The 26,142-nt window shown below is 43.1% G+C and overlaps 1 protein-coding gene across 3 annotated transcripts in view; it reads right to left on the bottom strand.

Annotated features, from left to right (window-relative positions):
- Positions 1-26,142, bottom strand: part of LOC104577256 (zinc finger protein 462) — a 45,546-nt gene that overhangs the window by 5,816 nt on the left and 13,588 nt on the right. For 2 of the 3 annotated variants that reach the window (XM_088526690.1, XM_088526691.1), the window contains exons 6-9: positions 22,670-22,864; positions 14,516-14,777; positions 12,246-12,382; positions 3,506-3,729 (exon numbers count right to left, since the gene is read on the bottom strand). In XM_088526690.1, the coding sequence (XP_088382816.1) occupies positions 3,506-3,729; positions 12,246-12,382; positions 14,516-14,777; positions 22,670-22,864 (818 nt within the window). The remainder of the gene's footprint in view (positions 1-3,505; positions 3,730-12,245; positions 12,383-14,515; positions 14,778-22,669; positions 22,865-26,142) is intronic. The other variant, XM_088526689.1, reaches the window with a different exon arrangement.

Genomic DNA, 26,142 nt, shown 5'->3' with positions numbered 1-26,142 from the left:
TCACTGAAGGTTATAATTGGAGGGAAGGGAGACCAAATAGAGGGAAAATATTCTCAGTCTGATGCACTCAAAGGGATGGGGAATAGTGTTTCTTAGATCTCTCAGGACCCTTGCTGTGGTCACTGGGAGAAGTGGAACATCTTAACTATCGGCTAAACTATAGAAAGATAAGGAAGAAGGGAGACAAGCATAACAAACCAACATAAGCTCATAGCGTCCAATTTTAAAATGCAGTCAAATACTTTTTAAAGGGTAAAAAAAAGTTGCTGGTACTTTTGACATTCATTTTGTCGATATTATTTCTTGGGGGCGGGGAAGCATTGCTCAGTCAACAAAGTGGGAACGAGTTTTTAGTGAGGAGTGGGCAGCTCATCTCATGATAGCTGGAGTCAAATAGGATTCTCCCCACAAACTGTGACAAAATATATACTCTATAAACACGCCTCAGTTCTGGAGTTTTGCTTTTCTCACAGCCCTGGTTCTCATGGGGGACTTCAACTACCCCGACATCAACTGGAAGGACAACACAGCCAGGCACAAGCAGGCCTGGAGGTTCCTGCAGAGCGTCGATGATAACTTTTTGACACAGGTTGTGGAGGAGCCGACGAGGAGAGGTGGGCTACTGGACCTTGTTCTATCAAATAGGGAGGGACTTGTAGGAGATGTGAAGGTGGGGGGTAGCCTCGGCTGCAGTGACCATGAGTTGGTGGAGTTCAGGATCCAACGAGGAGGTGGCAGGGCTGTAAGTAGCCTTGCAACAATGGACTTCAGGAGGGCCAACTTTAGCCTCTTCAGAGACCTCCTCGGTAGAATCCCATGGGCTAGAGCTCTAGAAGGAAGGGGTGCCCAAGAGAGCTGGTTAGTTTTCAAGCGGCACTTCCTCCACGCCCAGCAACAGTGCATCCCTGTGTGTAAGAAGTCAGGCAGAGGGGGCAGGAGACCTGCGTGGATGAGCAAGGAGCTTGGGGCAATGCTCAAGCAGAAGAAGGCGGTATACAGAATGTGGAAAAAAGGACAGGCTCCCTGGGAGAAATACAGGAATGTAGTCAGGGAATGCAGAGATGCGACAAGGAAAGCTAAGGCGCGTTTGGAACCCAATCTAGCAAGGGACGTTAAAAATAACAAGAAAAACTTCTTCAAATACATTAACAGCAAAAGGAAGATCAGGGAAAACGTGGGTCCGCTCGTGAAAGGGATGGGCACCCTTGTTACCAATAACACAGAAAAAGCAGAGATGCTGAACGCCTTCTTTGCTTCGGTGTTTACCAAGGGCAGCCCTTTAGAGCCCCAGGCCCTAGGGACAAGAGAAGAAGCCTGGAGAGAGGAAGACTTGCCCTGGGTAGAGGAAGATTGGGTCAGAGAGCACCTAAGTAAACTCGATACCCACAAATCCATGGGCCCTGATGGGATGCACCCCAGAGTGCTGCGGGAGCTGGCAGAGGTCATAGCTAAGCCGCTCTCCATCATCTTTGAGAGATCCTGGAGAAGGGGGGAGGTGCCAGAAGACTGGAAGAAGGCCATTGTCACGCCAGTCTTCAAAAAAGGCAAGAAGGAGGACCGAGGCAACTACAGGGCAGTCAGCCTCACCTCTGTCCCCGGAAAAGTGATGGAACGGCTCATACTGGCCGTTGTCTCCAGGCACATGGAGGACAAGAAGGTGCTCAAGAGTAGTCAGCATGGATTCACCAAGGGGAAATCTTGCTTGACTAACCTGATAGCCTCCTATGATGGAATGACCAGCTGGATAGATGAGGGGAGAGCGGTGGATGTCGTCTATCTCGACTTCACCAAGGCTTTTGACACCGTCCCTCACAATATCCTCCTGGGCAAGCTCCGGAAGTGTGGGATAGATGAGTGCACAGTGAGGTGGATTAACAACTGTCTGGATGGCAGAGCTCAGAGGGTGGTGATCAGCGGTGCAGAGTCTAGTTGGAGGCCTGTAGCTAGCGGGGTCCCCTAGGGGTCAGTCCTTCATCCAGTCCTGTTCAATTTATTCATCAATGACCTGGATGAAGGCACAGAGTGCTCCCTCAGCAAGTTTGCTGATGACACGAAACTGGGAGGAGTAGCCGATACCCCAGAGGGCTGCGCTGCCATCCAGAGGTGCCTGGACAGACTGGACAACTGGGTGGTGAAAAACCTCATGCAATTCAACAAGGCCAAGTGCAAGGTTCTGCACCTGGGGAGGAATAACCCCAGACACCAGGACAGGCTGGGGACTGACCTTCTGGAGAGCAACTCTGCAGAGAAGGACCTGGGTGTCATGGTAGACGACAAGTTGACCATGAGGCAGCAGTGTGCTCTTGTGGCCAAGAAGGCCAATGGGATCCTGGGCTGCATTAAGAAGAGCGTCTCCAGCAGGTCGAGGGAGGTGATCCTGCCCCTCTACTCAGCCCTGGTGAGGCCGCATCTGGAGTATTGTGTCCACTTCTGGGCCCCACAGTACAAGAGGGATGTGGAGCTGCTGGAGAGAGTCCAGCGCAGGGCTACAAGGATGATCAGGGGCCTGGAACATCTGCCCTCTGAGGAGAGGCTGAGGGAGCTGGGCCTGTTCAGCTTGGAGAAGAGAAGGCTGAGAGGGGATCTAATCAGTGTATATAAGTACCTCAAGGGAGGCAGTGAGGATGATGGTGCTGTCCTCTTTTCAGTGGTGGCCACCAACAGAACTAGAGGTAATGGCCACAAACTGAAGCACCAAATGTTTCACATTACCTTAAGGAAAAAAATTTTAACAGTGAGGGTGACAGAGCACTGGAACAGGCTGCCCAGAGAGGTTGTGGAGTCTCCTTCTCTGGAGATCTTCAAAACCCGCTTGGACGCAGTCCTGTGCCACGTGCTCTAGGTGTCCCTGCGTGTGCAGGGGGGTTGGACTAGATGATCTCTAGAGGTCCCTTCCAACCTTAAGCATTCTATGATTCTATGTTTCTATGAATCCAAAGCTGACAGAAGTCTGTGTAACGTTTTTCTAGTGACTTCTCCAAGTATAAATCAGGTCTCCACTCAGGAAGTTGCACATGAAGATCAAAGAAGTCTTAAATTAAGCACTAAGTATAACAAGCTCCAGTCTTTCCCTTTTTAAATGTAAACTGGAATACATTACCCTGTTTTATTAAAATATGCATAGTACGTCACTTTGCCCAAGTTGCAAGAGCAATCTTATGCTTTTGAATCTCCTACGTTTTAGGGAGGACGAATCACAAAGCCTTAATGTTGTTTCGTAGCTTAGAAAAAAAACACAATATCTACAAAAGCCTTTTTCAGATAATTGTACCCTACATTGAATAGCCAGCCAAATCAACAGCTTTAGAAACTCACAATCTTGAATTTCTGAAAAATATAGAACCTCAGATAAATTAAAGTGCAGCACAGGAGCCTTTTACAAATTTTGGAAGAAAACAAACAAAAAAAAAACCCAAGTTGGCTAATCAGAGCTGACGTGCAAGTAAACTAGATATAGCAATTGCAAGAATTAGATTGCTCCAAATTAAATCCCTTTGGATGTTACCTTGTGCTCATCTCGAAGATGAGCATCCAGCTCCTCTGTGTGTTTGGTCTCATAGTAGCAGAGTTGGCATTTGTAAGGTTTCAGTTCATTGTGCTTCTCTATGTGCTGCTGCAAGCTCTCATCACTGGAGCAGGTAAAGGTACACTTATCACAGCGGAAAATAACTCCATGCAAGTATTTTGACAGTTTGGAACGGCAGACTTCAATGGGAACAACTCGCTCTTCTGTAGGGAGAGGGGAACATTTATTAAGTCTTAAGAAATAAAAACCATCAGGAAATGTGTCAACAGCTTGGAACATACCACCTATGCAAGAAACACAATCTGTTATTTGTGTATGCAATCCTTCTACAAGTCACCATGCACTAAAACTGGACCAATGAAGAAACACAAGTAAATTCCCTTTCTATACAAATAGGGTTAATCCAACAAAGCTACAAACGTAGGAGTCCTTATAAATGTAACCACTCATTAGATGAACAGGATGGGAAGAAGAGATTTAGGGCAGATAAGAATTCATCTGTGAGTTAGAGTAGCAGAGCCTAAGAATATAAAAGCAGCAGTAAATCACTCAGACCAAAAGTCCATTCTGGTACAATACCTGACAGCAGCCAGTAACAGGTGCTTGAACTGTGAACAGGGAGTATGTTGGGACATTCCCAATAACTCACTCTCTCAGCTCCTGATAATCAGAGCTAGTATCCTCATCATCATGTTTAAAGCTATTCATTAGGGAAACGAGAGGTTGTGTAGGGCACAACCTTTCTTCTCTTGAAGGTGGTTGTGCAGAGTTCAGCCAGTGGCAGAAACTTTCAGTACACCCTCAGCTTTTTAAGAGTTAAGATTTAAAATTCACACATATATTTCATGTATCCCACAAATCAAATTATGCTACAAGCATGTACTGAAAAGGATCACTCTGAGTTATGAAACTCTCTACTTCCTTCGTCTCATGCAAAACACCCACTTAATGAGACAGGACAATTAATTTCAGTCTTTCTACAGAGCCAGAATCCTGATATGTATAACACTTACTCACTGAGGTTCTTGGAGCTGTGCATGCAGGGGAAATCTGAAATTTGACCTTTCACCAGAGGGTTATTCAGAAGGTTATCACTACAGCTTTTATTACTCAACTGGCCTTTTCAGAATACTGAAATTTAGTAATATCCCTTATGGACTATGGATTAAATGAAGAGTTTGACCTTCCTCATGCAGGTCGTCATTAATGAAATCTTAAAACAAACAAACAAAAAAATCCCAGGCCTGACTCTTAGAGGGTAAACATGAAGGGTAGGGGACTTCTGTGCATTGACACATCTCACAGAGGTATGAATCTGAGCCAACAGGCTCTTTTCTTTGGCAAAGAGAGTAATGTCATGTCCAAGGACAGTTATAGGAATGCAAAGTCCCTTAAACTTTCTATAGGGAGGCAAGAGCTACAGAATTCATCTTTGAATTCATCTATGCATGGGTCTTTGTCCAATGTATAACCTCTCCCCACACACACACACACACACACACCTCAGTTTCTTCTTCTCCCTGTCCTCCCCCCTATTTTTTGGAACATGGAAGTTATCCTACCTCAGAACTTTCTCTTGCTCCCCTTAAAAAAGTGGAAGTTTCCTCCAAATCTATATCTGAGTGAGACCCTGAAAAGCTGTGGTACATTTATAGCTGTTATAAAAAATGCTAAATTGTGTCCATTCAGAGTGAAAGGGAAAAAATGGGCAGGGGAGTACGTGCTAAGAGGTAACAGGATTTAAATCTGTGATTCTGGAAGCCTAAGGTGACTATTTTAAAGGATTTTTACAGCTCTGTACAGTTGGATTCCCTGAAATAAGGTAACTTGTTTTTAAAAGTCAAAAAGTCCTAATAAAAAGTTTTTTTAAAGAGAAACACTATTTAAAGCATATGAAAAACAGATTTTCTTCTACTCGGTGACATATATTAAAAAACACTAAAATACATGTAGAACAAACAACATCATGAAAAAAAAGAGATAAATAAATAGCAATTTTAGCCTGAAGCATTTCACTTTCATAAGTTATCTGTCAGGGCCTGAAGGCACTAATAGGCCTTAACAGCTCTGACCAACCTCACCTGAATTCTCCACCAATCCCCTCCCCCCACCCATGAACCCAGGAGCTCCATTTAAACTCAACCCTAGGCCTTCAATCTCTGAGCTATGTTAGAAAAACACTGTTCTCTTGCTCAGCTTCAGCCTGTTCTTGGCTATAGACCCTGTTGATCCAGACCCCAACCCATGGGTTTACTTCCTAGTTTGAAACTGCCTTATTACCATAAACCTGCCTGATGATCTAGACTCTTAGCTGAACCTGGCTATGAGCTCCAGATTTGCCTTGCTTAGGTACTGTTAGATCAGGTCCTGGCTGCTGGTCATGCTATCCCCCTCTGTTCCTACCCCTTAGGAAACAGCTGACCCTTGCTACTCAGTGACAATAACAATTTAAAACTTATACATGTGTGCAATCGTGTTACTGAGTTTACTTCAAGCAATGAACTTGGAAGTTGCAGAGTGATTTGAATCCAGAACCTCATATTTTGCAAGGTGATGCTCTAATCTATGACCATACTAATAGTTGTTTCTCATCCCTATAAATTTGCCAAATATAGAGAACTTCAGACACACTTATCGTATCTCAGCAACTAACAAAATTAAAATAAATTGTAAGCCTTATCCATAAACTGCAAAATTTGACTTCTGCTTCTGTGCACAATCGTCTTCAAAGTTCAGCAGTGCCTACAAAAAGACTACCATATATACATCATAAAAAGATGACACGCTAAAACAGTTTATCAAAAGTGATAAAGGGGAAAAAGGCACCCCAAAAGCATAATCTCTGAAGAAATTCAGTCCCTGCTTTGACTGAAACATTTGGGTGAATTCTAATACATATCTGTGATGAAATGGAAAACCCCTTCCTACACTAGATACTTATAGTATGTTAAGACAAAGCAGGCATATATGTTTTGTTCACAACATAAGCACTTTAACATGTCATAGCCTTTTAAAATTCAGAATCACAGAATGGTTGAGGTTGAAAAGGACCTCTGGAGATCATCTGGTCCAACTTCCCTGCTCAAGCAGGGTCACCTAGAACAGGTTTCCCAGGACCCTATTCAATCAGGTTTTGACTGTCTCCAAGGATGGAGACTCCACAACTTCTCTGGGCAACCTCTTTCAGTGCTCAGTCACCCTCACAGTCAAGAAGTTTTTGATTATGGTCAGACAGAACTTCATGTGTTTCAGTTTGTGCCCGCTGCCTCTCATCCTATCACTGACCACCAATGAAAACATTCTGGCCCCATCCTCTTTACACCTTCCCTTAAAATATTTGTATCTGATAAGATTCCCCCCTCAGTCTTCTCCAGGCTGAACAGGCCCAACTCATAGAATCATAGAATCATAGAATGCTTAGGGTTGGAAGGGACCTCTAGAGATCATCTAGTCCAACCCCACTGCATACGCAGGGACACCTAGAGCACGTGGCACAGGATTGCATCCAAGCGGGTTTTGAACATCTCCAGAGAAGGAGACTCCACAACCTCTCTGGGCAGCCTGTTCCAGTGCTCTGTCACCCTCACTGTTAAGAAATTTTTCCTTAAGTTCCTCTGGAACTTTTGGTGTTTCAGTTTCCGGCCATTTCCTCTAGTCCTATCAGTGGCCACCACTGAAAAGAGACCATCACCGTCCTCTGCACTCCCTCCCTTGAGGTATTTATATACACTGATTAGATCCCCTCTCAGCCTTCTCTTCTCCAGGCTGAACAGGCCCAGCTCCCTCAGCCTCTCCTCATAGGGCAGATGTTCCAGGCCCCTGATCATCCTTGTGGCCCTGCGCTGGACTCTCTCCAGCAGCTCCACATCCCTCTTGTACTGGGGGAGTCCAGAACTGGACACAATACTCCAGATGCGGCCTCACCAGGGCTGAGTAGAGGGGCAGGATCACCTCCCTCGACCTGCTGGAGACGCTCTTCTTAATGCAGCCCAGGATTCCATTGGCCTTCTTGGCCACGAGGGCACACTGCTGCCTCATGGTCAACTTATTATCCACCATGACACCCAGGTCTTTCTCCGCAGAGCTGCTCTCCAGAAGGTCAGTCCCCAGCCTGTACTGGTGTCTGGGGTTATTCCTCCCCAGGTGCAGGACCTTGCCCCGTTCTCCAGGATCTTTCAAAGATGATGGAGAGCGGCTTAGCTATGGCATCTGCTCTCTCAGACTTATCTCATATGAGAGATGCTCCAATCCCTTAATCATCTTTTTAGCCCTACACTGGACTCACTCCAGTAGCTCCATCTCTCTCATACTGGTGAGCTCAGAACTGGACACAGCACTCCAGGTGTGGCCTCACCAGGGCTGAGTAGAAGGGCATGATCACCTCCCTTGATCTTCTGGCAGTGTTCTGCTTAATGCAAACCAGGATACCATTGGCCTTCTTGGCCACAAGGGCACATTGCTGGCTTTTCTATGAGGATGTGATGGGAGAAAGTATCAAGAGTCTTCTTAAAGTCAAGGTACAGAACATATGCTGCTCTCCCTTAATTGTAAAGGAAAATCTTTACTCAACAACAGGCCATAGCATGCACAAGTTATTTCCTCCCCAAGTACAAATAAAGTAGATTAGGTTAAGAAAGCAGTCCTGCTACTAGGCATAGACAAATAATTCAATAATATAGGTTGTTTGTACATTTGTGATTTTGCTTGTAACCAACATACATCCAAGATACAACCACAGAACTGGAACATCTACATTCCACTAGTCGAGAACAAGCAGAGCATGAGTATTCTACAGGTATCAATCAAGTCATCTGTACACAGGATAGGATCAGCAACATCTATATGCAAGGAACTAAGACATGTAACAATGAAAGCTTTGGGGAAGTAGATTAATGGCTCTGAAAATTTTACTCTTTTATACAAAAGTTACTATTCTAGAGAAATGCATGCCATTTCTATGAAAAGGAAGGACAAAAGAATTATTTATACCAATAAAAGAGTAAAATATATATTTTTAAAATGTCCTGGGCTTTATAAAAAAGTTCTACTATTGATCTTGGTGAGCTGAATTCAGCACTGGAAAAATATCAAGGCATTTCATAAAAGGATGGGAAAATTTGTCAGAAAGGATAATAAAATCAATTGTACTACCTGGACTAAATAAAAGGTCAACAGCTCTGCTGGGCACAGAGCAGGAGTTCACAGTCCGTTATGGAACTTCCAAGAGCTCAAATATTTTCCTGTCCTGAAGACCAAGAAGAACTCAAGAGTCAAATTTTACAAGAGGGAAAAAAAAAAAAAGTTTTTACAAATTTTACAAAGCCACTGACTGACTTGGTAAATATTACATTTACTCCCACAAAGGGTAAATTGTGCTTGACCAAGCTGATTGCCTTCTATAACAAAGCAACTTGCTCAGTGGATGAGGGGAGAGCTGTGGGCATCATCTACCCTTATTTTAGCAAGGCATTTGACACAGTCTCCCAGAACATCCTTTTTGATAAGATGGTAAAATTTGGGCTGGACAGATGGACCATAAGATGAGTGGAAAGCTAGCTAAAGAGCTGACCTCAAAGGGTAGTAGTTAATGACTCAAAGTAAGACTGACAAATGGTCAGGAGTGGAGTTCCTTACAGGTTGATGTCAAGTCTGATTCTATTCAATATCTTTATAAATGATGTGGATGACTATTGAAATGCACCCTCATCAAGTTTGCAGATGACACCTAACTGGGAGAAGAGATAGATATGGCAGAAGGAAGAGCCACTGTATAGCAAGACCTCAGCAGTCTGGCCAACAAGAATTGCATGAGGTTTAACAAAGATAAATGACAAGTCCCACACCTGGGACAGAATAATCCCAAGCAGCAGTACAGGCTGGGGTCTAACTGGCTTGGGTGGTGCACTGCTAAAAAGGACCTGGGGGTCCTGGTGAGCAGCAAGATGAACATGAGACAGCAGTGTGTCCTGGTAGCAATGAAGGCAAACCATGTCCTGGGTAGCATCAGCAAGAGCATACTCAGCAGAACAATGCATGTGATTGATTGTCATATGGCACTTGTTATACCACACTTGGAATACTGTGTCCAGTTTTGGTCCCCCCAGTTCAAGAGAAAGATTGAAAAAAATGGAGAGGGTCCAACAGAGAGCCACTAAGATGATTAGAGGGTTGGAGAACCTGACACATGAAGGAAGGTTGAAGGAATTGGGTTTGTTCAGCCTAGAGAAGACAAGATTTAGTGGGGATCTAATCACACTCTTCTAATATCTAAAAGGTAGTTACAGAGAAGATGGAGGTACTCTTCACAAGGCTGCATGGCGACAGGACAAGAGGCAACAGACACAAGTTGCTTCAAGGGAAATTCTGTCTGGAAGAGAGAGGGAAAAACAAAACAAAACAAACAAACAAACAAAAAGACTTTGGTGTCAGAACAATTAAATATTGGCATAGGTTGCCCAGAGATGTGGTGGAATCTTCCTTGCAGGAAATATTCAAAGACTAGGTTTAGCAGGTCCCTGGATAACCTAATCTAAGGTCCTGCTTTCAACAGATGGTTGGACCAGATGATCTCCAGAGGTCCCATCCAACCTAGACTTTTTAAATCACTTATGATGATGAGGAACTAACTGAACAGATTATGAAACACACGACAGAAGGCTCTCAGAGGCAGACTAACAATATTCTGGTGGCCATAACCCTTAATGGGAAGCATACTCATTGCCTGAACTTTTCTCTCAAATCATCCAACCCTCTAGCTCCTAATGCTGTAGCCCTCTGCAGCCATTCACTGAGGCAAATAGAGTCTTCATTTCAACTACATGCTGCCAAATCAGGGACTTGGGATGCCACCATTTTGAAAGCTATAATGTAAGAATTAGAGATCTCTATGTATATTTGCTTGGTTTTAATTATTTAATTATTTATTTTTGCCTAGGAGAGAAGATAATACACAAAATGGATCAAAACCTTCATTCTTCTGATTTTACACAACATACTGCTCTCTCTACCTGGAAAAAAAATACGCTTAGACCACAACTTGAGGCTACGTCTTTGTTTTAGCAATATAATAGCTAAAAGTAAGAAAGGCTATCTCAGGCTTTGTTCAACGTCCCCCAGTCCTGTTCACACAGCAGCACCTCCTTTCTTTTTTACATTAAACCCCATCAAAATCTTCTGCTTTAGCTACCACGATTAGACACAACAAAGGTTTTCATCTGAATATATACACTAGAAAGAACATTAAGAAAGGACCCTGCTTCCTTTATGGCCTAGGTGCTACATGCCCAAGAAAAATCCTTGTTTGACCAAATCCTTTGGTCAGAAACAGCTCCATAAAGTCAGCACAACTGCACAAACTCATGAAGTGCTACTCCACTGTTGCAACTTGGCATACTCAGTATGAAGGTAACTACTTCTGCTGAAAGTTTTCCTAACTAGGCTCAGCAAGATCTCCCCTCCGTCCATTTATCTGCATTTAAAGTTTCAGATCTTCTCCACTTGATCTCAGACGCAACCACAAACCAGCGAACAATCAGTTTCACGAGATGCACCTAGCCAGTATATGGAATCCCAGGGTTTCCTCCACAGAACTTTCAAGCCCACCTTTTCTCCAAAGAGGAGTAATCCTGGAATATACAGTGTTGGATTTTGTCCAGCTTTAGGATGACACCTTCAAGGATAAGCCCACACCTAAGTAAAAGCACCTGCTGAACCCTTACACTCAAAAAGGCAGCTTTGTTATATGTCTTTTGAGTTCCTTGAACAGTACTTTGCCTTTTTCCTAAATGCTTCTTTAAAATAGCCTTTCCAACAGACAGAAGTTTGTATGAACTAGGTCTACCTCAGTGCTTTGGTACAAGGAGGACCCTAAGCAACCAGCATTGGAAAGTGGAATGCTACAATGAATTATGACAGTGGTTGCAGCACTAGAAGCTCCTCCAAGAAAAAGATGGCACATGAAATTTGTGCTTGCTCACCAGCAATACCCTACTGTAAAAATCTGGATGGCCTCCAAACAGGCAGAGTATTATCCCAACACATGGGTATGAATTTCAGCAGTCAACAGACTATCTACAAGCATCAAGTGTGATAGCTGTGGGTAGGAATCCCAGCCCAGAAAGCCCAAAAAGAACTCTCTTCTGAGCTCGTAAGCCTCTGGTTAATAGAATAGGAATTCCTAATCTTGCTTTTAGCTGGGTTAAAAGAAAAGGGGTAGGAGAGGAAGAGTCCTAAAGAAAAAGCAAAAAGCCCACTAATTTTGTTTTGTTCCTAGGAACAGGTGAGGAGCATGTCATGAAGAGAAATTTCAAGCAAGCAGTCAAGGGATATTTGTAAGTCTCTATAGTTGATGCATCTTACCACAGTGTTTAGAATAGCAAGCACTTTAGAAAACACATACATTGGAAAACACACTGTTATAAATTAGGGTAACTCTTGCTAAACAGGTGCTTGGTGATCATTAACCTCTCTAGAGGAAAAAGCTTTTTAAAAAATTAAATCTGCCCCACTTCTATCAACTTAATTGGTTATCTTTTTATTTCACAGGAAAGAAATAAGATGTACGGTTTAAAAACAAAAGTTACTGAAGGCCTGATGATCTATTCAACATATTTGTGCTCACAGACAGAGAAGAGAAATCTTAAAAGACCCAATTTATAAGAGAGATGCACTGTTCAGCATTCTCTTTATCAGATATAGTTACATACAGGAACATCTTTACCTCTGTGCAGAACTATATGATCAATCATGTTACGTTTGTATGTGGTGTGATATAGACAAAGAGGACAGCGAAGGTCTTTGGGTCCTTCCTCAGGAACTGCCGAATGCCCAGCTTCCACGTGCATAGTAAAAGCAGATCTATGAAACAGGAGGGAGACATGAAAGCAGTCAAGAGAGGTATTTATGGAACGCTGAAGTGTCACAGCTCTGTTACAAAAGTGCTGTGTAAAATGGTACAGATACTACTAGCCTCGTCTTCCTAAAGCCATATGGCATTTCAGCAGGACTACTCACATGAATATTACATAAGCATAGGTGTTTGCAGGCTTATATCCCTAATTAACTCTCACACATTCTGACAAGATATTCTTTTGCAGTGGTTCCTCTATAGTCACATTGCTATAGTTAAGAAAGCAAAAGTATTTCCAAATTTGTGCTTGTTTGTGCTTGTCTGTCTTTGGCAAAGAGAGAGTACATAGAAGTTTTCAACACAAAGAGTACATTTTAGAAAGTTGAATAAAATCCATTCAACTATCTTGGACTTCTGAGGGTGAAGGAAGACTTATTTTTGATGGCAAACATCCTCAACGACCTCTCTCTGTAGGAGCAGTCCCAGAACAGCTGAAAGATTCAGTCTTGAGATAGGAAATAGACTTGCATTCACAGCAAATTTGGCACCGAGTAGATAAGTTTGAAAGCCTCAATTATGAGGATCTGAAAATACAAGACTGATAATACACCACAAATGAACAGTACTTTTGCACAACAAATCTCACTGTACCATTAGCTGCATACTTAAAAGATGCAAGAGACATGCATGTAGAGGAAATTACCTATGTACCTATCAAACCACAAGCACAAGTACAGAAATTAGAGGTGTTTGTAATCTTGGGGACTTTTCCTGGGGTAGTGGTAAAGCTTACAAGAGTTAAGAAACTTGCTGCATTAAATTACAAAATTTAAATTCCCTTTGAAGTTCTCCAAGTCTGTTAGCCTGAATATAAAACAGCTTACTCACACAATTGACTTTGTGTCTGATCCAAAGGTCTTTGAAGTCAACAGGTGCATTTTATCGACTTCAGGGAATGCTTTCATGTGTTTAATTCTCTTTGGTGACTGGAAGGGTTTATTTATTTTTGTTATTTTTTAAAGAAAGAATACATGTGAAGCCTGTACTTTTTAAGAGGAAAGACTTAAACCCTCTCAAACCTTCTGTTTGAGACACCACAATAAAGAACACAACTTATTTTATATAATTATGAACATATTTAATTACATCTTGATTTAAAGCAATTTTGCTTCATCCTGGTAGGAGAAAAGAGCAATAGGAAAATGTAAAAAGATACATTGGACCTGGTAACAGTTGGAAATGTTCAAGACAAATAGTAATCTGCAATTAAGGCATAAACAGAACGTTATGCCATATAACCAGCAAGAAGCTAAAGCAACAAAGCCTGAACCCTTATAGATCTATATCTTGAGGTTGGTCTCATATGGAATCTCTCATGTCTAATAGGAAAGGCTGAACACAGGCTTCAACAGAACCTCTCTCCTTTACCCAAACACACTATCTATTTTCACAGATCTCCTAAGAACATAATAGCTTTGAGATCCCAAATATTAGCTAAGGGGGTTATGACTGAGGGTTCAAAATATCAGAAGGAAACTGAGAAACCGCACAACTGCATGAATCTTTTTTCCTTAGGGAACATGGCTAAACACACACACAGACAGCTGTGACTTGAAAATTTGCAATTTTTAACTGGATTTGCTGAAATGTTTCTATATGCTATCAGGCACTTTGGACTATGCTTTGAATTTCAGCAATGTAAATTTGGGGGAGAGAGAATTTTATGACAGGTTTCTTCAGAGAGGGAATATAAACTCTACTATCTCTTAGAACATTTGACTGCCCCATGTATTAAGATAATTGCTCCAAATATACACATTATTTTTGAGAGGCAAGCCCTCACTCTTGATGGTGAGGACCAGCCTCCTTTCCAGTGAGGGGAAAAAACACTACCTGTACTATTTCCTGTAGTGAGAACACCCTACTGCAAGGGTTTCTTTTGCCTTTCTCTTCAGCAGATGGCACTGGCTGTTGCAGGAGTGAAGAAAAATGATTACGTGGATACTGCTATGATCTGTCACGGCAATTCCTATGTTTCTTTCCCTGGTCACCATTGATCATGTTTCTCCTAGGATTTTAGAAGTGCTACAAAAAAAAAATCCCCTTACAAGTTCAGTTTATCTGTTTAGCACAATACTTACTTAAAGCCTGTATAAAAGGAACAATCTTTGCACTTGAAGAGTTTCTTCCCTCCATGTTTGTCACGGTAATGACGCCGAATGCTTTGTATGTAACCCGAGGAGAATTCACAAAATTCACAGTTAAGGATAGCTTCTGTTTTTTCCACTCCTGCAACACTCCCAAAAAGTGGGATTGGGCTGATGTTATTGTTCCTGGCAAGAGCTGCAGACTGATAGTGGTTCAACTGTTGCTGAACATCAGGAGGTTCCGAGTATGAAGAGTCTGTAGAGAAAGAAAGTTGTTATTCCATGTGGGTCAACAAAATTTAGAAAGGTTCAAGACCTGCTCCGGCTCTTATAAACTTTAACAGAAATTTGATTCAATAACGAAACCCACAAACAGCCTTCTGAAGGGATAAGGAAGACGATTAGCATTTCTTCATCTAACCTAATTTGTATTCTACAATGTAAAAGATGATCAGTTGAAATTAGGCTTTTAAATATGATTTGGGGAGAGAAAATGGGGTGACAAGTTTCAAGGGTCTTGAAACCAGACTCCTTTTTATACTGCTTTTAAATTGTGATGGTAAAGCAGATTAACCATGCTGCTGTGTGCTCTTGCTGAATGTTTGATACATAAATCAAACCAGATCTTCTCAGCTGTCTTGCATCAATTTACACCAGATGAGGATCTGGGACAGGATATGCAAGTGCAATATTTCCCTCTTCTGAATTTCACAGACAAAAAAGACCTATTTTATATATACATAGCTACACACCACTTATACAACCAAACAGATGTTTGCCACACCATTTTAATGGCATAAAAGACCAACACAGTCTGGAGATGTTTCAACACATAAACTGAAAACTAAAATACTTTCATAAACTAAAAGGGGGGGGGGAGGGACACATGAAACTCTCCCAGTACACTGCTTTAAATATGGAAATTAGGAATTCATCTACTGTTCCTCATTTAATCCACAGCTGCCCATGAAGGGTACCAATGAAAGCAGACAAATAAAGTGCAGATGAATTTCAGGGTAACTTTCCTAAAAAAATGACAAAAGGCAATTCTTAAGCCTTTGGGGAAAGAAAAATTATGGGGGGGGGGAAAAAAAAGTCAACAGAGAAACTGTACAAGCCACCTCCTTCTTTGATGGGTACTTCATCTTCCAAAGTACAAATCCCTCAAATCCCTGCGGCTGGATATGTAGGAATTCTCTAACTCACATATTTGTGGGAAATGAATACTATCCATTCCAACCAACTAGTAAAGAGAAACAAAAGGCAAACAGGCCTATGCAGCACACAGTGTAGCACACAGACTTTTCCATCTGTTTTCAAAAGAGTAAAATGCTTCCTTTTTATTGCTGCTACAGAGCTTATAGGTGCTTTAGAAATTAAAAACAAACCACAACCAACTAAACACAAATACACAAACAAAACAGAGAGGAGAATGTTGTGAGGCTCCCCAGCTTCATCACCAGGTGAATGCTTGCATATTCAGGTTTGGAAATCATAGAATCATAGAATGCTTAAGGTTGGAAGGGACCTCTAGAGGTCATCTAGTCCAACCCCCCTGCACATGCAGGGTCACCTAAAGCACGTGGCACAGGAGTACATCCAAGTGGGTTTTGAAGATCTCCAGAGAAGGAGACTCCACAACCTCTCTGGGCAGCCTGTTCCAGTGCTCCGTCACCCTCACTGTTAAGAAATTTTTCCTTAAGTTCCTCTGGAACTTTTGGTGCTTCAGTTTGTGGCCATTACCTCTAGTTCTGTCGGTGGCCACCACTGAAAAGAGACCAGCACCATCCTCTGCACTCCCTCCCTTGAGGTACTTATATACACTGATTAGATCCCCTCTCAGCCTTCTCTTCTCCAAGCTGAACAGGCCCAGCTCCCTCAGCCTCTCCTCATGCAGCAGATGTTCCAGGCCCCTGATCATCCTTGTGGCCCTGCACTGGACTCTCTCCAGCAGCTCCACATCCCTCTTGTACTGGGGAGCCCAGAACTGGACACAATACTCCAGATGTAGCCTCACCAGAGCTGAGTAGAGGGGCAGGATCACCTCCCTCGACCTGCTGCACATGCTCTTCTTAATGCACCCCAGGATACCATTGGCCTTCTTGGCCACAAGAGCACACTGCTGCCTCATGGTCAACTTGTCGTCCACCATGAAAACCAGGTCCTTCTCTGCAGAGCTGCTCTCCAGAAGGTCAGTCCTCAGCCTGTACTGGTGTCTGGGGTTATTCCTCCCCAGGTGCGGAACCTTGCATTTGGCCTTGTTGAATTTCATGAGGTTTTTCACCACCCAGTTGTCCAGTCTGTCCAGGTCCCTCTGGATGGCAGCGCAGCCCTCTGAGGTATCGGCTACTCCTCCCAGTTTCATATCATCAGCAAACTTGCTGAGGGAGCACTCTGTGCCTTCATCCAGGTCATTGATGAATAAATTGAACAGGACTGGACCAAGGACTGACCCCTGGGGGACACCGCTAACTACAGGCCTCCAACTAGACTCTGCACCGCTGATCACCACCCTCTGAGCTCTGCCATCCAGACAGTTGTTAATCCACCTCACTGTGCACTCATCTATCCCACACTTCCGGAGATTGCCCAGGAGGATGTTGTGAGGGACGGTGTCAAAAGCCTTGGTGAAGTCGAGATAGACGACATCCACCGCTATCCCCTCATCTATCCAGCCGGTCATTTCATCATAGGAGGCTATCAGGTTAGTCAGGCAAGATTTCCCCTTGGTGAATCCATGCTGACTACTCTTGAGCACCTTCTTGTCCTCCATGTGCCTGAAGACAACAGCCAGGATGAGCCGTTCCATCACTTTTCCGGGGATGGGGGTGAGGCTGACTGCCCTGTAGTTGCCTGGGTCCTCCTTCTTGCCTTTTTTGAAGACTGGCGTGACATTGGCCTTCTTCCAGTCTTCTGGCACCTCCCCTGTTCTCCAGGTTCTTTCAAAGATGATGGAGAGCTGCTTAGCTATGACCTCTGCCAGCTCCCGCAGCACTCTGGGGTGCATCCCATCAGGGCCCATGGATTTGTGGGTATCGAGGTTCCTTAGGTGCTCTCTGACCCAATCTTCCTCTACCCAGGGCAAGTCTTCCTCTCTCCAGGCTTCTTCTCTTGTCCCTAGGGCCTGGGGCTCTAAAGGGCTGCCCTTGGTAAACACCAAAGCAAAGAAGGCATTCAGAATCTCTGCTTTTTCTGTGTTATTGGTAACAAGGGTGCCCATCCCTTTCACGAGTGGACCCACATTTTCCCTGATCTGCCTTTTGCTGTTAATGTATTTGAAGAAGTTTTTCTTGTTATTTTTAACGTCCCTTGCCAGATTGCATTCCAACCGCGCCTTAGCTTTCCCTGTCACATCTCTGCATTCCCTGACTACGTTCCTGTATTTCTCCCAGGGGGCCTGTCATTTTTTCCACATTCTGTATACCGTCGCCTTCTGCTTGAGCATTGCCACAAGCTCCCGGCTCATCCACACAGGTCTCCTGCCCCCTCTGCCTGACTTCTTACACACAGGGATGCACTGTTGCTGGGCGTGGAGGAAGTGCCGCTTGAAAACTAACCAGCTCTCTTGGGCACCCCTTCCTTCTAGAGCTCTAGCCCATGGGATTCTTCCGAGGAGGTCCCTGAAGAGGCTAAAGTTGGCCCTCCTGAAGTCCATTGTTGCAAGGCTACTTACAGCCCTGTCACCTCCTCGTTGGATCCTGAACTCCACCAACTCATGGTCACTGCAGCCGAGGCTACCCCCCACCTTCACATCTCCTACAAGTCCCTCCCTATTTGATAGAATGAGGTCCAGTAGCCCACCTCTCCTCTCGGCTCCTCCACAACCTGCATCAAAAAGTTATCGTCGACGCTCTGCAGGAACCTCCAGGACTGCTTGTGCCTGGCTGTGTTGTCCTTCCAGTTGATGTCGGGGTAGTTGAAGTCCCCCATGAGAACCAGGGCCTGTGACTGTGAGGCAATATCCAGCTGACTATAGAAGGCCTCATCAACCTCCTCGTCCTGGTCAGGTGGCCTGTAGCAGACACCCACCACAGTGTCTCCCACATTAGCCTGCCCTCTAATCCTTACCCACAAGCTCTCAACTCGCTCATCCTCCACTCCCAGGTTGAGCTCCATGCATTCCAGTTGCTCTCTCACATAAAGAGCAACTCCACCACCTCGCCTTCCCAGCCTGTCCTTCCTAAGGAGGACATAGCCTTCCATGGCAGCGCTCCAGTCATGCGAGTTATCACACCACGTCTCTGTGATTCCAATGAGATCATGTCGCTGGGACCGCACACAGATCTCCAGTTCGTCCTGCTTATTCCCCATGCTCCGCGCATTGGTGTACAGGCATTTCAGGGAAGTAACCGAGCCCGCAGGTTTCCCAGGAGGGGTGAAAGAGGACCCCCTGTGATCATTTCCTATCCTCACTTCCCCACTAGCATACTCCCGCTGGACTCCATCTGACCTAGGCTGCGCAGTACTGAGGGAGGGAAAAAAAAATGGAGGGAAAAATATTGCTTAAGTAAAGCAATAGACTTGTGGGGCTGAATGAACTGAAAAGTAAGCATACTGTATCTGCAAAGTACTAATAAAGAAATAGCTCAACGACCAAAGGGAGAGAGAAGCAGATAAAATTGAAAACATCATACTTTTCTGGTAAATCCATACTAGAACATCAACTACAGAGTCACAGAGATCCACATCTATGTGACAAAAGAAACTGGGGAAGAGTTTATCTCTGAAGAGATAAAGAAAAATATCTTCAATGCTATTCATCTATTGAGTGATTTATTTTATAACAATAGGTTTCACTTCTGCATTTCTCCAGTTTATGAAAGGAAGGCAGTCTACCATCTCCATAGCCTTTCAGGCAACTACAGGCCAGTGAGCCTCACCCCCATCCCCGGAAAAGTGATGGAACGGCTCATACTGGCTGTTGTCTCCAGGCACATGGAGGACAAGAAGGTGCTCAAGAGTAGTCAGCATGGATTCACCAAGGGGAAATCTTGCTTGACTAACCTGATAGCCTTCTATGACGGAATGACCGGCTGGATAGATGAGGGGAGAGCGGTGGATGTCGTCTATCTCGACTTCACCAAGGCTTTTGACACCGTCCCTCACAACATCCTCCTGGGCAAGCTCTGGAAGTGTGGGATAGATGAGTGGACAGTGAGTTGGATTAGGAACTGGCTGGATGGCAGGGCCCAGAGAGTGGTGATCAGCGGTGCAGAGTCTAGTTGGAGGCCTGTCCTCGGTCCAGTCCTGTTCAATTTATTCATCAATGACCTGGATGAAGGCACAGAGTGCTCCCTCAGCAAGTTTGCTGATGATACCAAACTGGGAGGAGTAGCCGATACCCCAAAGGGCTGCGCTGCCATCCAGAGGGACCTGGACAGACTGGACAACTGGGTGGTGAAAAACCTCATGCAATTCAACAAGGCCAAGTGCAAGGTTCTGCACCTAGGGAGGAATAACCCTAGACACCAGTACAGGCTGGGGACTGACCTTCTGGGGAGCAGCTCTGCAGAGAAAGACCTGGGTGTCACAGTGGATGATAAGTTGACCATGAGGCAGCAGTGTGCCCTTGTGGCCAAGAAGGCCAATGGGATCCTGGGGTGCATTAAGAAGAGGGTCTCCAGCAGGTCGAGGGAGGTGATCCTGCCCCTCTACTCAGCCCTGGTGAGGCCACATCTGGAGTATTGTGTCCACTTCTGGGCCCCACAGTACAAGAGGGATGTGGAGCTGCTGGAGAGAGTCCAGCGCAGGGCCACAAGGATGATCAGGGGCCTGGAACATCTGCTGCATGAGGAGAGGCTGAGGGAGCTGGGCCTGTTCAGCCTGGAGAAGAGAAGGCTGAGAGGGGATCTAATCAGTGTATATAAATACCTCAAGGGAGGGAGTGCAGAGGATGGTGCTGGTCTCTTTTCAGTGGTGGCCACTGACAGAACTAGAGGTAATGGTCACAAACTGAAGCACCAAAAGTTCCAGAGGAACTTAAGGAAAAATTTCTTAACAGTGAGGGTGACAGAGCACTGGAACAGGCTGCCCAGAGAGGTTGTGGAGTCTCCTTCTCTGGAGATCTTCAAAACCCGCTTGGACGCAGTCCTGTGCCACGTGCTCTAGGTGTCCCTGCGTGTGCAGGGGGGTTGGACTAGATGATCTCTAGAGGTCCCTTCCAACCCTTAGCATTCTACGATTCTATGATTCTACGAAATACAAGCTAATGCACATAACACCAGTAATTATGCAAACAAGCATGTGTATTCTCTCCAGCTGGTGTTCACACTGCAGATAACACAGTCATCTGTTTTCCAGTGTTAAGTCCTATAATATTTATGTGCCCACCTTGCTTTCAACCTTTCCTTATTGACAGAAATGGGGGGGGCCTTTTAATATTCTTATGACTTGATAACGCAGACAGGGTGATTTCATTGCCTTGCACTGCAGTCAACAGGAACAGAGCTAAGCCTGCACAGAGAAGGGTTTCCAGTACTGCTCTGTGACACATACTACCTTATAGTATGACAATATTAGCATTAAATGCATATAACACATCTAGGTGGAGATCATCTTATATATATGCTTTGGTTCTAATGAAGATTGAAAACACATGAGAAAACAGATCTTGGGCAGAGGGGAGCACAGACAAAATCCACAAAGAACAAACAATCTGACAACTTTCAATTTATGCTGCATTTTCACTGTGTAAGAACTCCAAAGCATTATGCCACATTTCAGCATACAGCACAAATCAAAGTAAGTAAACCCAAACAAACAAGTCACACAACTGAAAACAAACAAAACTTTTTTTTTCCAGAAGAAAAAAATATCTGTAAACTTCTGGAAGATCAAAACTTTTCACTGCAATGTCAAACATTGTTTCCAATAGGACTTGTTTATTGTTCAGAATGACAGCCAGTGTCCTTATGCTACACAAAACAGTGAAAAGTCATGCTAGTGATTACCATCAGCTAGTCTTTCACATATTCTTTTTTCACATTTTCTTTCATTTTTCTTTTTTGTTTTTAAGAATTGGGTATTTTACCTCTAGAGAAGTTAGGGTACAAAGAACTAGTTCTTTATATAGCAAAATATCACAAAACACGCAGAAGATCCAAGTAAGTCATCTCAAGAAAGAGCAGCAGCTTTGGATGATATCTTGCTAACAAAGCTTTCTCCACTAACTCATTTTACAGATTAACACGAACAGTTACACTACTGCCGTGGGATAGGAAATATATTTCAAATATATTTAAAAAAGCAACGCAAACCGATGGAAAGTGATGAACAAGTTTCATCTTCCTAAACATCTCCCCTACAATTTCCTGGAACATCAACAAACAAAACCTGAATCTTTTAAGTCCTGCTACATTCTCCTCCAATGTCAAGGCAACTCATCCAGGAGTCAAGATGTCCAAGAATCAACTCTTTTCTTAATTGGCAGCCCAAAGTATGTTGCATAAATTACCACTGAACATATCTGAAAGCTTGTCAAGGTATCATACTACATCTCTCCTATGCATTTGCATTTTCTCTACTGACTACACACAGAAATCCCCTTCCTCCTCCCACCTCCCAGATTTTTTCTGCCTGTTCCTCTTACACAAGGGCACAAGAGCTTTCAAAGAAAGCAGGGAAAGGAAACAAATCTAAGAGCTACTTTCCAGCAGACGAAGACAATATTTGGAGGTAGTTTCTAATGAGCTCTGTAACAGAAGCAAGAGAATATTTACTTTTACTATTATAACAGGTCTGTATTCTAAGCTTAATCATATGGCTAAAGTGCTCTGCTAAAAAGATAAGGGATGTTTTTTAGAAGCACAAATGGAATTAGATGCTCCCTTTCCTATTGACTTTTAATGGGAGCCCTGCCACTGACCATTTCCTATGTTGTAAATCTTTGCTGAAAAGTAAAGCCAGCCTGACTTATTCCAAAGGTCAACTATTGAAGTTGATGACAAACTAGTGACTTTCTACTGCAGATCAAGTACTAGAACACACTTCCCCCTCCCCCCTCCCCGCCCCCCCGTGCAACTTCAGGTTTTCCTTAATGACCAAAGGAAGCTGCTTTTCAATCAAGCTGTCTGTCTGTTTGTTTCTTTTTAATAAAAACATTAAGTAGCATGTTAGACAGTTAAATTCTTGCTCTGAGGTACCTCTTACCATTAGAGTCCTCTACCTCTTTAGCAAGAGCACAGTTCTTGGAGGTGTGGTGGGCAAGTGAGGTTGAGAGGTTGACAATGCGGGGTCTTGGTAGTGTCAGTGCTTTCCCATGCACTTTCAAGGAATGCTCTTTCAGCTGGTTAATTGTCATGGTGGAAAATGTGCAGGAGGAACATTTGTAGGCATGTTCACCCGGATGAGTGAAATACAGGTCATCAGCTCACAAAAGCAACAAAATGGGGCCCCCATCGTTTTCCTACTAAAATCAGCAATAAAATTCCTATGGATTCCTTCAGCATTAGGTTGATCCCAAAGAAAACAACTATGTGCATCTCCCTGTTGAAATAGTTTGGAGTCTGCAGGTACAGCCACTTACTTAGGACCAAAGTTCGGCTTTCTGATAATTGCAGATACTTGTAAAGTGACTGATGCCAGAGAACAGAAATCAGTCTCTTAGCATGCCCCTATTGCATGGTATAAGGGGAAAACACAATCTTGGATGAAAACCAAGCTACTTGACTAGAGCATTTCAAAATTTCTTTGGGAGCATAACAAGGGTGAAATCCTCTGTTTTCCATGCAACACATCCAGAATCATTACTAAAGAAACCAGAAGAAGACTATAAAATGTTAACTAATCTCCTAAAAGAACAAACAAAAAAACCCCAACCCCCCCCCACACACACAAAAAACCACACACACACCCTACACACCCATTTTCCTTATATGAAACTTGCCTCCACGCAGGAATGAGCTCCATTGAACTAGTAACCAAGTCAAGGTTGGTTTACCACAAGAAATGGACATGGCAATATCAAGAGCAGCACATATTTATAGGGCTAAGTGCTTTTCCATAATATGCTTCCCCTAAAGGATGTGAAAGAACAGCAGTAATGAACAGGAGTGCATTTGGTTCCAAATACATTCCAAGTCATAAAAAATATATATATAAGGGGAGAACAAATTCCCAAGACAAGATTTGTTCTGCATTAAGCATTGAAGAAACTGGAAGAAAAAGTGAAAATGTCGAACACAAGTGATATGATATGCATAGCAAGTAATTCTCTGGAAGTGCCATTCGTACAAGGGCTACACTGGCTATATATGAGTTGCACATAAAATCCCAAAACTATTACAGGAGTGAAATATTCATGAACACTACCAGAAAGACGAGTTCTAGTTATGAAAGAGGCAGAAAAAATGTTTTCCATTTCTCAACAAATTTAGCAAACAAGGTTCATGAACAAAATGGTTTCAAACATCAGAAATAAGTGAAGAGAAAGGTAACATGAGAGGAAAAAAAAAACAAAAAAAACAAAAAAACACAGTATTGCAGCCAGCCAGAACAAGCACATGAAGAGATCGGCAACCATCCTAAATAAAAATGCTGCTCCTATACTAAGCACAGGGACAAAAAATAGTCTCCTAGAAAACCATATCGGTATATCTGAAAAAGTTCAGTCTAAAATTGGGAAACAAAAAGTCCCATATGCTTTGTTGCTGTTTTTTGTTATTTTGGGGATTTTTTTTGTTTGTTTCTTTGTTTTTCAAATTACATTTTGCACCTGCATGTTATGTCATGGAGATATCATGTTTACAGAAAGAAAGAACATGTTTTTCATTAAATATATATGATAGGCTGATTAATGGAACATGATGAACTAAAGATTAAAAGATATAAGCCCCCATAATTTATTAAACATAAGAGATTCCTGGCTGACTTACAGCATAGAATCCCAACAAGACATTAAAGCAAATCAAAGACTACTACAAATTAAAAACACAACTAGTGAATATACTTACTATACAGCAATATACAGCAATAACAGTTCAGGTGGACACTACCATATGAGAATATGTTTGGTTTCAGAGGAAAAACTATTGCTTTCATTGATATGACTCAACAGAAGACTTCGGAAATTTTGTACCGCTAGTTTTGCATCATAGTTTTGACATTTGAACATATAAATAAGTATCTCTTAATTTCTCCATATGACTTTCTCAACACCTGAGATATATCATGTCCCAGATGATTAAGACCCTGAGCAAAAACTCTGGCTAACATTATGATTCAAGATAAAAGCAAATAACATCACATTTAAACATACTACATACAGTTCTGCTCCATATGAAAGGAAGCAGCACATACTAAATGAGAACAAATGATAGCTAATGCTGAATGGTACTATCTATTATGCTAGGATACATTTTATAGTAACTGGAGTTTGACCACTCTGTAAAACTGAGTGAAAAACAATGGGTGTAAAATAGACTGAGTGAAAGACATAAGAATTTGTGCAAAGTGTCTTGAAGGTTGTAAAAATCCTTAGGTACACTGCACATCTCCAAGCCTAAATAATATAACAATGAAGCTACAGAGAGAGGAAAAAAATATGGTAACAAAAAAAAAAAAAGAAAAATAAAAAAAAAACACAAAAAAAACCACTGTATTATGGAAGATTGGGTAAAAAAGATCCACAAAGTGATTATTCAGTAGGATATATTATTGAAGAACTGCCTGGAAAAAAAAATAGTTATCAGAGAATAAGTGCTAGAAAATTTTTTCAAATTCATTAATATGAGTTTGGTAGAAATGTGCTGAGAAAAAAAAGAGATCACAAACCTTTGGAAACCCACTGTAGTGAGAACACCTGCAGAAGAGTCAGTGACTGGCAGAGTACATGGTAGCAGCTCCAGCATGTGAAACTACACACTGATCAAATTCCCATCAAGGCCAGGCAGGCCTATTCTGTTTTGTCAACAATGCCTAGTTGCTTCCCAGGCAGTAGCTACTCAAGGTTAGCATAGCTAAGATGAGGACATAGCTCTAGTAGATTTAAGGGGCCCTTAACACACAGTCAGTCCCACCTGTGAGTCTGATTTGTGTGTCCAGCAGCCTCCCATCAGTGATCCCTCTGTGCAGTTCCTGAGTCTCCCTGTGCAGCTTGGAATGTAAAAGTCCTTTACTAAATCTATCCTGTTTAACCCCTCATGAACTCTGAGGGTCTCTCTTCACCACTGTCCAACCTTCTCTTGCCTCCCTTGCAGTCACACCCTATGTAACAAGTAATCATACAAAGCACTAACTAGGCTGCAAAAGTCAACCATGAAATGGCATACAGGGTGAGAGGAAGGACACGCAACAGAAGGAGGACAGATGATAGAGGAAGGGGAGGAGGATGCTTGGGGGTGGTAGCGTGAGGGGGAGAGAGAAGTGTGACAGGGAGGGGGAGGATGAGTGGCAGGGGGAGTGGCACATAGAGCACAACAGAGGAAGAGAGAAATGACCTGACAGAGAACAACAGAGGGAAAGAGGGCAGAAGCATGACAGAGGGAGACAAAGTAAGGGTACATGACAGAGGGGACAGTAGAGCAAGAGCGCATGATAGGGGAAGAGAGAATGAGGATATGCAACATGGTGAGAGTGACAGAACGTGTGAGATAGGGAGAGAGCAACAGAGAAGGACATAAGAT

This window comes from Tinamus guttatus, unplaced genomic scaffold, assembly GCF_059628265.1.
Source record: "Tinamus guttatus ecotype Peru unplaced genomic scaffold, ASM5962826v1 Tinamus_guttatus_pri_ptg000252l, whole genome shotgun sequence".
NCBI lineage: Eukaryota > Metazoa > Chordata > Aves > Tinamiformes > Tinamidae > Tinamus > Tinamus guttatus.
This window is presented reverse-complemented; position numbering and strand designations above follow the sequence as displayed.